Source organism: Pinus tabuliformis, chromosome 3_2 (assembly GCF_031772625.1).
Source record: "Pinus tabuliformis cultivar Carrire ecotype Pingquan chromosome 3_2, CPIR1, whole genome shotgun sequence".
NCBI classification, from domain to species: domain Eukaryota; kingdom Viridiplantae; phylum Streptophyta; class Pinopsida; order Pinales; family Pinaceae; genus Pinus; species Pinus tabuliformis.
In genome coordinates, this window is record NC_142302.1 from 348,133,617 (window position 1) to 348,145,901 (window position 12,285).

A 12,285-nucleotide genomic window follows, 5' to 3' on the forward strand; every position below is an offset into this window, starting at 1 on the left:
TAATATTAGTTTAATGATTAATAATCAATAGGTCCTAGTTCAATTACCAATTCCCATATAAAAAGGGAAAACTAATTTTCAAGAGAAGTCATGTAAATTAATTTTTCCACGAGAATGGATATAACGCAAACCAACTTTTATGCCTCATTCGAATACATACAATGAACATGTGCAATGATTGTCATTGTAGCCTTGATCTTCTTTTGATGCTATACTAGAATACATTTGGTTGCCTATAGCGATATTTTGTCCACTTGCATGTGGAGTGCCCCTTACTCTTGCTTAACTAACCTAACATAGATGCTGTACCACCATGTTTCATGCTATACTATAATAGTTTTGGCTCTATATATTGTTAGGTGGCAAGTGTTGTGCCACTTTATATTTACGTGTTATCTAGTGGCATGCGTTGTACCCCTTCGTATTGCTTAGCTCATAGAGATGTTTGATGGTATAATATACTAGTTTTGGCTCTCCATAGTGATATTGTGTCCACTTGCATGTTTTGTGCCCCTAGTATTGCTTAGCTCATAGAGATGCCCTACCACCATGGTCAAAAAATAATATAGATTTGTGTAGAATCATCTCCCATAAAATACAAGGGGCCACAATTCCAGGTGGCAAAAAGTCCCTATGGCGATTGAGAATTTAGGGTTTCAATTTAACTTTACCACTTCGTAGATGTTCCTTTCAATATTTGAAATTACTTGGCGTGCAGAAATGAAATAGCTGGCGTGGCGAGGCATTAAGAGGGGTCGTAGAGACGGGTAAGACTTTTACAAATCGATTCTAAACACCACACGAGTAAGACAGATTTTTACAAATTGATTTTAAACACCAAAACTCCAAATGCTCAAAATTGGTGGCACAGAATTATTCCTAAATCAACGTGGCCATTGACGTGCTGTATGAATGAGCCACGTGGCAACTAAACGTCTAGAACCGTCTCCCAAAGCTCATGCGTGATTTGCGACCAAACTCTTTTCGTTATAAAAGGCACATCTCGCATGATAATCGACGGTCTGAATTTCTATTACCGGTCGTTGCATTGCATCCTTTCATTCGATTAACGGGCGACCCTGTGGTCTTCCACGTGGACTCGAAAAGCGAGGCAAACAATCTCTGAGCCGTCCGCTAGTGCTGAATCGACGGCTGTTGTGAGAGGGTCCGGAAGGGCAGGTGGGAGTCGGAAGGGTTTTAGAGCGACTTCATCACCTGGTTATTCGCAGAGAGGCAGCAGGGTGTTTTCTAGACTTTTATATCAGTTTTGTTAGATTTCGTTCCTTTGGTTTTCGGATCGCAATGGCAATGGCGGCTTCCACCATGATGAGATCGTCTGTTACGGCGGGATCGTTTCGTGAAAATCATCGTCCTTCTGTGGCGGTTGATGCACAGATCCGATCAAAGGTGAGATTTTTTTGTTCTCTTTGACGGATCGGGGATTATTTCTTTCTGTTTTCTGGGTTTAGGGTTTGACAGTGTTTTTAACGCTTGGACTCTATTCAGATAACCAGCACCGATGGCACAGTCAGATTGCCTTTCGGAAGCTTTGGAAGCAATTTCTTCGGATTCACTGCAGAGTTTGGCCAGGGTTCAGCCTTACAGTTAAGTGAAGCCTCTCAGTCCTTGTTCTTTAAATTCTTTAAGCAGTTTCTTGATCGAGAAAACAAAACCCTTTCCCCTCCTTGAAGTGACTCCTACGCGCTAAATTTGAATTTTTGCCGATCCTAATCCTGTTGTCACAGCAGTTGTCTTTATTGCTCGTTGGGGTTAATATTATTTTGGCTTATATTGAGTTTGAACCTCGGCTCCGTAGTCATCGGTTTTAAGATATTTTAAGTGATGCAAATTATCTACGGGTTTCATTGTTCTTTCTGACTTTACATCTGAGCTTGAGTGCTATTGTTTTCCACTCCTTAGAACATGGGAAAGTTGATCTAAAGCTAGAAAGAAAAGTGTGCGGACTAACTTAATAAGCAGTCGTTCTGTATGTCATGCGCAAAACAGGGTTGATCATGGTTTGTAGATCTGTTCAGATGTATTGTACAAAGCAGGGTTGGCCTAGTTAGATGCTATTTGCTATGTGTACAATTATTGTGTTCTTATGCTCAAATATTATGGATCCCACATCAAATTTGTGTTGTTTTTTCATAGAATCAAAACTAGTAAACCGAATTCCTAAGTACGGTGATTTTATTTGACAGCCTCGGGTTTGTAGGCTTCTCTATACTATATCGTATTTGCCCAGTCTTGATCCGACCATCTCTCGTTAGACTCTCGGTTTCTTGCCATGGGTGTGTAAAACACACCCTCATTGATTCTTTTGAGCAGATCTGCTGAATCCATCTCGGGAGGTTGATTGCCATGGGCTGAGTTGTAAGCATACATTGAGTTGTTGCTGAAACAGTAAAGATTGCGTGTTTGTATCCTTACGTTTAAGTTGGAAATATGTTATTGGTTTTACGGAATCTCGGGTGCGGCGCTTAATGCTGCAGTGGGTTCTGAAGATCCAATGATGGTTTTACGGTGTTAACTTTGCTCTTTAATGTTAAGACTGGCATCTTCACCTTAAAGGGAGCAATATTCTCACAACGCTTTACGGGTAGGTAATGTGTTTTCGTGTTCTCTTAACAGATGTCAGAGTGCTAGGACTTTGCAGCCAGTTAGAGCTACTGCAACAGAGGCCCCTCCTAGAGTTCAAAGTAAGTACTAGCAAGCCCATTCTCTGTGTTGTCTTCTTTAGAACTAGAACAGGAAATAAATCAGATTGACAGATTTTGTCGTGGGCAATGTCTTGCATTTGGATTCAGTAATTACTAAAAAAATTTAATCATTCATTATTTTTGCAGGATCCTCGGGAAAGGAGAGGACCAAGATAGGAATAAATGGTGAGTACCTTTACTTATTGTTTCCTATGTATGAATATTCTAATCAGATTGTGATATGTAACCCACACTGAGAATATTCACGATCAAACAAGTAAGATCAAAACTGTTCTCTGTGTACAGGATTTGGTCGTATTGGGAGGCTGGTTTTGCGTGTTGCATTGAGCAAGGAAGATATCGAAGTAGTTGCAATCAATGACCCTTTCATTGATGCCAAATACATGGTACGGAAATACTCGAATATGGCGCTTGCATGGTCAAGCTCCAGCAGTATTTGGGTGATGGGTTTGTCATTGTTATCTTGTTTTGAGCGGAACAGTAACATCTGTGCTTTAAGATGTTTAATTTTGTGTTAATTTGATTCATATACTGCTTGTACTACAACCTCAATGGGACTGTATTTTGCAAGAGTTGAATTCATTTATTGTTACGTTTTAGTTAATTGGGTGCTGCATGACGATGTTTTTGTTTAAGTGACTTTATTTCTCTGGATTCGAAGGTGTGCTTGACTCTAGCAATTTGTTACTTAGCATGCAAGCAATTGCTGTAGGATAATTTCTCTACGTTGAGCAAGTTCCTTGGGTTAATTTCAGTGCATACTTTGAACTTTATCTTGATGGAATTTGTTCTTGTGCCTTATACCGTTCTGAATTTTTTTTTGAAAGCATTACTGTAGCATTCCTATTGACCGAAATTTGACTAAACTTCTGTTTTGCGGTTGTGGCTGGCAGGCTTACATGTTTAAGTATGATTCAACTCATGGGGTATACAAAGGGAGCTTGAAGATTGTTGATGATACGACTCTTGAAATTGATGGTCACAGAATTACTGTCAATTCTAAAAGGTATGCCCCTTAACATTAACCAATGTGTAAATAAACACTGATAATTATGATTTAGAGAATAATGATGCTATGATCTCTTGGAAACCACTGCTACAGGGATCCTTCAGAGATTCCCTGGGGTAACTATGGAGCTGAGTATGTTGTAGAATCATCTGGAGCTTTTACAACAACCGAGAAGGCTTCTGCACATCTTAAGGTATATTTTTTGTGGTAATTTTTGTATTTTTCTCTGTTTGCATCTATAGTTTTCCATCGACAAATGTACTTAAGATTGTTGCATCTATATTTTTCCATCGACAAATGTACTTAAGATTGTTTAAGTCTCCTTCATTCTAAGATGGTTCACCTTGGTGGGAAACAGCATAGCTCCAATTGCTCTTTTGATTTATTTGATGTCTTTTGGTGGCAGGGTGGAGCTAAGAAGGTTGTAATTTCTGCTCCATCAGCGGATGCACCCATGTTTGTGGTTGGAGTAAACGAAGGATCATATAAGCCTGAAATGTCTATTGTTTCAAATGCAAGCTGCACAACTAATTGCCTTGCTCCTCTTGCAAAGGTATATAATACTATTCTTACAAATCGCATTGAATGATATTTCTTTTAGGCAGAACATGTTTCTTTGGGGCAGATACTCTAAGCTTCTTCCTGCAAACATTGTCATTGAGTCATAACTATGTGTCAAAATTAGCTCACCGTAAAAACTGAAACTAATACTCATGGACTCGCTACAGGTGGTGAATGAAGAATTTGGTATTGCTGAGGCCCTCATGACCACTGTTCATGCAACAACAGGTAGGCATGGGCCTCTTTGTTTTAAGTCCTGAATTTAAAATGATAATAAAGTTGTTATGAATTTCTTATGTTATTATCTAATGTGTATTCAGTTCTTGTACCTGTAATTTGTTTTTTGTTAAATGTATATATCTGACAAAGAAATGAAATTTCTATAAATAGCTACACAGAAGACAGTAGATGGTCCATCTATGAAGGATTGGCGTGGAGGTCGTGGTGCTGGACAAAATATCATTCCAAGCTCAACTGGTGCTGCAAAGGTATGCATATCTGACTGAAAGGGCCTCTATATATAGATTGATGGAAAATTTCATGGATATGTTTCAAGGAAATTGTAATATGTGGATGTGAACATGTTAAGTGTAAGATTGCCCTGTGTATGTACTGATGCCGTGCATATGGCTCTAATTTATACTTGTGCAACTGTTTGGATGTGCTGTATTCAAGTTTGCATCCCCCATGGGCTGTTGTCCCCTTTGTAACCCTCTCTAGGAGTACTTGGGCTGGGGATTTAGCTGGACGTAAACTCCTGATTTGGAACGGGATTGACTCGTTGTTTTGACATTCAGACTATAACAATTATAATAATTATTATATAATGTAGTTTGCCACAATTCTATGAAGTATGCCTGTGTTCTTCGTCTCTACATGGCTATAATTTATACTTATTCAACTGCCTGGATATGTTGTATTCAATGTTGCATTTGAACCTGTCCCCTTCCCCATGGGATGTGTCCCACTTGTTTCACTCTTTTGGAGGACTTGGGATGGGGGTCCAGCTGCAGGGGGAAGTCCTGATTAGTGTTCGAGAATACTGTTTAGTATGCCTGTGTACCCTTTGTATGCAAACAAGTGTTTTGTACCGATTATTTAAGAATTGTTTACTTCTATTGAGTTGATTTTTTTTTTTTTTAATTCAATCTGGAAGGATTCTATTTAGTCTATTTAGTTTTATAGCCTTTATATCTGTTGAACTAAGTGGAATTTGCTGTTTGTAAGGCTTGCAATGAATACTGATGGAGATTATAGGATATCTATGGTGACTTTTCGACATTATATTTTACAGGCAGTTGGGAAGGTCCTTCCAGAGTTGAATGGAAAGCTTACTGGAATGGCTTTCCGTGTACCAACACCCAATGTCTCAGTTGTGGATCTGACATGTCGCCTTGAGAAACCAGCATCTTACGATGATATAAAAGCAGCAATGAAGTATTGTCCTTTTACCTTGCCACGATAAAACATTATATTGTTCCAAAATAGTTTCTGCTTTGAGTGCTCTTAGTGTCATCTTTAATTAAGCTTTGATTATGGCTTATGGTTTCTGCTCTGATAACTCTTAGTGTCATATTTTTACTCTTAATCATCTTGGAGCCTTAATTATGCTTCTTCTCTGATCACTCTTAGTATCATATTTTAAAGCCTTGATTAGTATTATAATGTGTTGTATACATGGTCAGGGCTGCATCTGAAGGGTCACTAAAAGGCATCCTTGGATACACTGATGAAGATGTCGTTTCGAATGATTTTGTAGGCGATGCAAGGTGAGAACTTGCATGAAATAGCTTAGTGGAATTTTGATTTTGTATTTTAGATAAACGGCTGAATTTTCAAGTTTTCCTTTACAGATCGAGTATCTTTGATGCTAAGGCTGGTATAGCCTTGAGTTCTACATTTGTGAAACTTGTTTCTTGGTATGACAATGAGTGGGGATACAGGTATGTGATCCACAGATTTGAAATAGAAATATTTCGATTAAATTTCATTTCCTTTTAAAAAATGTATTGTTGTGCCTTTATCCTTGATGTTTTATACTGTCATGGATATTTTACCTTTTTTTTAATTTGGTATAATGAATGGACATGTGAAGCTTTATTAACAATCTACAAATAACTTTCTTGAAAATCATCATAGGGAAGACGTGGTGGGTGTAGCTGTGTAATCTGTTAGTAGATGCCAAGGCATTTGGCATTTTCAGTGTGAGATTTGTTTTGTTAATGATATGGACTAATAAGCTTGACATTGCTTCTGCAGCAACCGAGTGGTGGACTTGATCTCACACATGGCTTTAGTTGCTTCACGCAAATAGAGATTCTTCTATTTTGGAGTATTTGATGGGTCTTTTGTGGACCTCTAGCCTCCTTACGTAGTACACTTTAGGGAATGAGTTAAATTTTAGGATCCTTGGTGTGGTAATTGAAGAAAGCAGGAGGCAACCCAGTGTGTTTAGGTTGCCTGAGTATTTTATTTTGACAAAATATGCTATCCATCATCTCTGGATGGTAAATTTTTGATGAAGTACTATTATGCCGATATTGGATCTTTTTTGGAATAAAATATATTCGAAGTAGATATGCGCTTTGTTTAATGATGTGGTGTTACGGCATCTTCAGGGTTCTGAATCCCTCTCTGATTAATTTTTTTTTGTACGCTTGACATGATAATTTCTGCCCAAAGATAACCTGGTAAATGTTGTCACTTATGGTAGAATCTCTTGCTTCTTACTCAGAAATTTATGTTACATTCGACATTTTATCTAATTGTTTGAAGAGTAAGTAAATAAGATATGTCTTGATAAGGCGTCCTCTGAATATCCGCAAGACTTTTCATTATTCTGAAAACGGTTCAAAGACCTAGGGATTATGTATGTTTCTCTTTAAAAAGTCAATTTTTAAATTCTGATTGGTATTTGTAATTACCATCTCGACATTTGACATCTGTAACTGGCAAATATTTTTGTTTCTATATTTATTGGAATATATTAAAAATATGTACCTGCAGATGTTGTATAATGTATTTCGCTGTTTTGGTCCTAACATTGTCCATTCGAATGTTACTTGTGATGCAGTGCCCTAGTTCCCTGCTACTCAATGTTGCAGCTTCTAGCGGCTGCAATCTTCTTTTCTTTTTTCAACATAAATGGCAATATTTACACAGTAGAACTGAAATAGATTATGGAAACAATGTAAGCAACAAGGAAGTACGGAAATTAACACAACCAACACAAAGCATTATAGCAGTGTCATGTTTTCTTTTATAAGAAACACATCCAATGGTACAGGAGCACCTTGCTTAGTATGAATGCCATCAAATAATATTTATTTCATTATATAGGTGCTAACTCATCTTTAAATTTGATACCCCTTCACATTTTCTCAAGCCTCAGATCTTAATTTTTTCCAGACTTAAATCTCCATTGTTAAGCAAGTGAAACAACGAAAATGATTTGAACACCAACAACTTGGGCTAGACGCTATATAATCGGCCCAGTGCAACAAGTACTAAACAATTCTGAGAGGCTGTCTTCTAACATAACCATGCAGGGTCATCAATATAATACACAAATAAACCCACTGTAAGTAACCCACTGCTTGAAATTTCATCCTACTGGAATACTGGCCGCTTGGAATTGCATCGGGCCGGAATACTTTCTGTTACAACATAAGCTCTGCATTCTTCCATGAAAAACCCATAGGCGTAGTTAGTCAACTTTTTTGAAACACGGTGTTGCAACAGAGCGTTGGAAAACTAGGGAATTATGAAATCAGAGGGCTAGTTATTGTGTTGAAGAACTAGGGAACCAGGACATTAGAGATATGGTAATTGTGTCAAGAGTGCATACCAAAAGGTTTTCATAAACATATATTAGACTCATTTTTAAATGTGATGAAAGTTCTGAAATTGATTTCGAGACGGTTCATCTAAAAGTAATAACTTTTACAACAATGTTTTCACTGATATAAAAGGGGCTAAATACTAACTATAATATTTTTCTTTTTTCTGAGCTTCAATGTGTCATACAAAATTAACACCTTTTTCATCTAACAAGAGGGTTTTTTTTTCACTGTTTTGGTTCTGACGTTCCCCATCGCAAATGGAACACTGCTACGCACTGTTCACTGTTGTAGCTGCTAGCTTTGCTTTTTCCAATTTAGAAGGCAATACTTGTAATGAAATCAAATCGATTATGGAGATGAATACAAGCAAAACATCTTATAATTAATAAAGCAACATCTGTAGTAAACTCAATTTGATCATGGAAATAATACAAGCAACAAGGCAATATGACGATCAGACAACTTTAAATTAATAGTTCAATGGACGAGATTGTTGGCAGCATGTTACAAAAACCTCACCTCAAGACCTCAGCCTCAAGAGAGCAAAGTAGGGGTCGATTTATCAATAGCAAAAATCTTATATACCACTTAATTTGCCTCAGCCTCAAGAGAGCAAAGTAGAGGTCGATTTATCAATATAAAAAGTCTTATATACCACTTCATTTTTTCAAACCGTTAAGAATTGAAACAGATAATCTTACATTTAACCACTAACAACTTGGTTTAAATGTAAGATTATCAGCCTGGTGGACCAAATATTCTGTTACAACCATTAATAGCTTGGGCTAAATACAAGATTATCAATCTATGCACCAAGCATATTGTTACATTGAGAATGAGATTGTCTTCTAACATGCTATGAAACATCATCATACAAGTAATTCACTGTTTAAATTTTTTAATCATTTAACAGATCGTTTGTTCGGCAATAAATAACATTCATAACATTATCCTGTATCAATTGACTAAAGTAACGAAGATGAAGCTACAGATGTTTCTCACTATGTGCAATGGGGTTCTTGGCATCTTACATTGAGTTTCATCATGAAATGTGAAATATATGCTACTTCATGCCAACATGCGTTGTGATACATTGTTTTGTAGTTGAAAGTGCGATGAGCAAATGAACAAAATGCATAGATGTAACTTTGTCGGGTCAGCGTTTTTAATCAACGAAGTGGTTTACTTTGGCACAGATATTTTATACCAACTTGGGTATGTAACTCGGGTATGTGCCGTTGATATTTTATACAAACTTGGGTGGCTTTCTTTTGGACCTTGCATAAATTGAGAAACCACACTAATATTAGGTTGATTTGTTAAATAAATAAGACTATTGATGGTTATGTCAGGTGGTCGGGAAGGAAGGAATGGAATCCTCCCTACTTAGGTTCAATTCCCATGATAGATTGTTGATAGTATTGATAGTATACATATATTCCTCATATGGAATATACAATGTTGTACTCGTGAAAAAAAGACTATTGAGAATCGCAATCTTGTTTAGCTTCACCCATTGATAAAGTGTAGCACATGGCTTAAGTTTTCCATTTGAACTTTTGTAAAATGTTTTTATTTATTTAAGTTGAAAAATAAAGATTTCATCCTCCATTCGTAATACTTAGATGTATCTCTTTGTAATTTGAGATGATTAGACAATGTTATCTGATTCACAATGCTTAAATGAAGATCAAGGAAAAAAGGGTCAATTTTCTCATATTATGCCCCAGGGCCTTGTTTCAAACCAAAAAAATGATTTCTTTAATGGATAGACAACATTGCCATCATTTTAAAATCTGTTGGGTTGCGCCGTGCAGAAAAGTGTTTTGACATACATTTGATGTAATTCCCATCCAAAACGAGCAACAAGTGAAATAATCAATGGAAAATTGTTCATCTTTGCAACATGGGCAAAGGTATCAGTGTAGTTGATGCTTCTTGTTAAAAAAAATCCTTTCTACCAAGCAAGCTTATGTCTTTCAAAGACATTGTTACATGTCAATCTGGTCATGTAGACCCATCAACAGCCTTCACAACATTATTTCTTGTTATTGAGGAACTAAATCCCGTTTGTCATTCTTCATGAAGGAATGATGCTTATCAATGAGCATTTTTCCACTCAGGGTCGCCATGGGCATTTGCATATGTATTTGGATCACATGCTAGAGCACATGTGCCAATGGAGGTCCATAACCACATTGTTTTTGACTTCTAGTTTTTCTTGAGTCATATGTATGGTCTCGAGTTCATATACAAGTTCATTGTTACTGCATTGAATAGGGGTATCAAAACATTTTGTCAATGTCATTGTGGAAAGTCCATTGCAAATTTGTTCAAGGAAAGAAGTTCATTGTTCAATCGATGAACCTATGTATTTAGAATTCTACAAAATTTCCAAAGGACCATTGCTCAACAAATTAGAACATGTATTCGATGGAGTGACTCTTGAGGTCTGTTGTATATGTTTCTCGAAGACAGTCTATTGGCTGGAAACTGTGATGAGAAACCAACTCAACCAACTTTAGGTTCAAGTTGGCCCTCAAGCCAGAGGGGGCTCCCTCAATGTTACGAGGCTTTAATGTTGTTCATTGTCACTGAACAACCTATGAAGCACAATGGTCAGATCTAGAGGTTGTTGTATAGGGTGGTTGCTTAAAATTTCAAATCAAAGTGCCAACATTCAACATTACAAAAATAACATAGCTTGAAAGGTTTTGATAGAAGAATGTAGTTGAAATTAGATAATTAACATAATCCTCCATGAATATCCAATTATCTAATAGGATCAAAAGCATATATAAGAACCTCTATAACTGACAACAATATATTTAAGAATTAATATGGAAGCAACAAGCTATTGAAGCAGAGGGATTAGCACGACACATTGTCACCTTGATTCACTTAGTAATGAACATAACTTTGTGGTGGGCTTCTAGGGATGTTGACACTGAACCTAGCCTTATACAACCTCAAATATATGCAGGAAAACAATATGTAATCATAGGAAAATACTCACATGAAACAAATCTATTAAAGGCCTAAGCTAGAAGTCTCTGATTAAAACTTTGTAATAACAGACTTTCAAAAATTGCAAGTGTTTATTTGCCCAAAAGCCAACCCTTTTACATTACAAATGATCCAATATATAGGAAAAATCAATCTTAAAACTGTTACAAATCCATAGGAAACAAATCCTAATAATAAACTAAAAAATAAATACAGTATTTAATTTACTGCAAGATATCTGGAGCTGATTGCTGATATTGTTCCCTCAAATCTGGAAATTGGTTTGATGACTGTTGATTTGTTGCATGGAGATCTGCATATGCTCTCTAAAAATGTGTTGACTGCTAAGGAAACAAGGCAAGCTTTGCCACCTATTCTCCAGCGGTTGAAGTGTAATTTACAAAGCCTTTACCTTTCACGTGTAATATCTTTTGGGAAAAAGTTACCTTGTTTTTTGAAATAATTTGTAGAAGTTCCTAGGCATAAACTCAAGCTTGATTATGAAACAATATATCTTTAGCAAATATACTCAACTTAATGAAACCACTGTATTCTGCCATGCACTTCTCTAATACTTGTAAAAATATCCTCCGTCACTGTTCCCTGATGTGATTCTTTATTACTGGACTAAGTCCACCATGAGCCAAGCCAACAAAATACTCAAACAATATTGAGATTATGCATAGTCAACTTCCAAAGGTTTTGGAATGCTTCTTGTGAAAACTTCCTCAAGACTGAAGATGTGAAGCAAACTAAAACTTAATCCTGGATAAAAATTTTGTACTAAATTTCTATAAATAAGCTTTGTAAATACTTTACCCAGGGTTTCAATTCCCAGGGACAAAGGAATTATATATAAAAAAGAAAGTGACCTTTTCTCATCACCACGAAGTATGTCACTTTGAATGACAACACCCATGGTTACAACAGAAAGATGCAAATGTTACTAACATGAACAATTCTAATTGAAACTTATACATTTATGCATTCATGCCTTCCAAAGTAATCTTAATTTCCTTCCATTGATACCAAATCATCACATACTGTACTAAGACAAGTTCTTATGAATTTTATTATGACCTCAAATACACAACCAAGTTTGGAAACATGCGAAGGAGAAAATATGAACATAGTTAGCTTGATA

The 12,285-nt window shown here is 36.5% G+C and overlaps 1 protein-coding gene across 1 annotated transcript; it reads left to right on the forward strand.

Moving 5' to 3' along the window:
• Window positions 1-1,028: 1,028 nt before the first annotated feature.
• On the forward strand, window positions 1,029-6,880 carry LOC149180906 (glyceraldehyde-3-phosphate dehydrogenase, cytosolic-like). Its single transcript, XM_089416381.1, has 14 exons — window positions 1,029-1,407; window positions 1,507-1,604; window positions 2,635-2,702; window positions 2,850-2,888; window positions 3,009-3,109; window positions 3,617-3,729; window positions 3,826-3,925; window positions 4,139-4,285; window positions 4,461-4,521; window positions 4,684-4,781; window positions 5,588-5,730; window positions 5,979-6,062; window positions 6,147-6,236; window positions 6,553-6,880. The coding sequence occupies exons 1-14, from the start codon at window positions 1,303-1,305 to the stop codon at window positions 6,605-6,607; spliced, it is 1,302 nt and encodes a 433-aa protein (XP_089272507.1). The 5' UTR covers window positions 1,029-1,302; the 3' UTR covers window positions 6,608-6,880.
• Window positions 6,881-12,285: the final 5,405 nt, after the last annotated feature.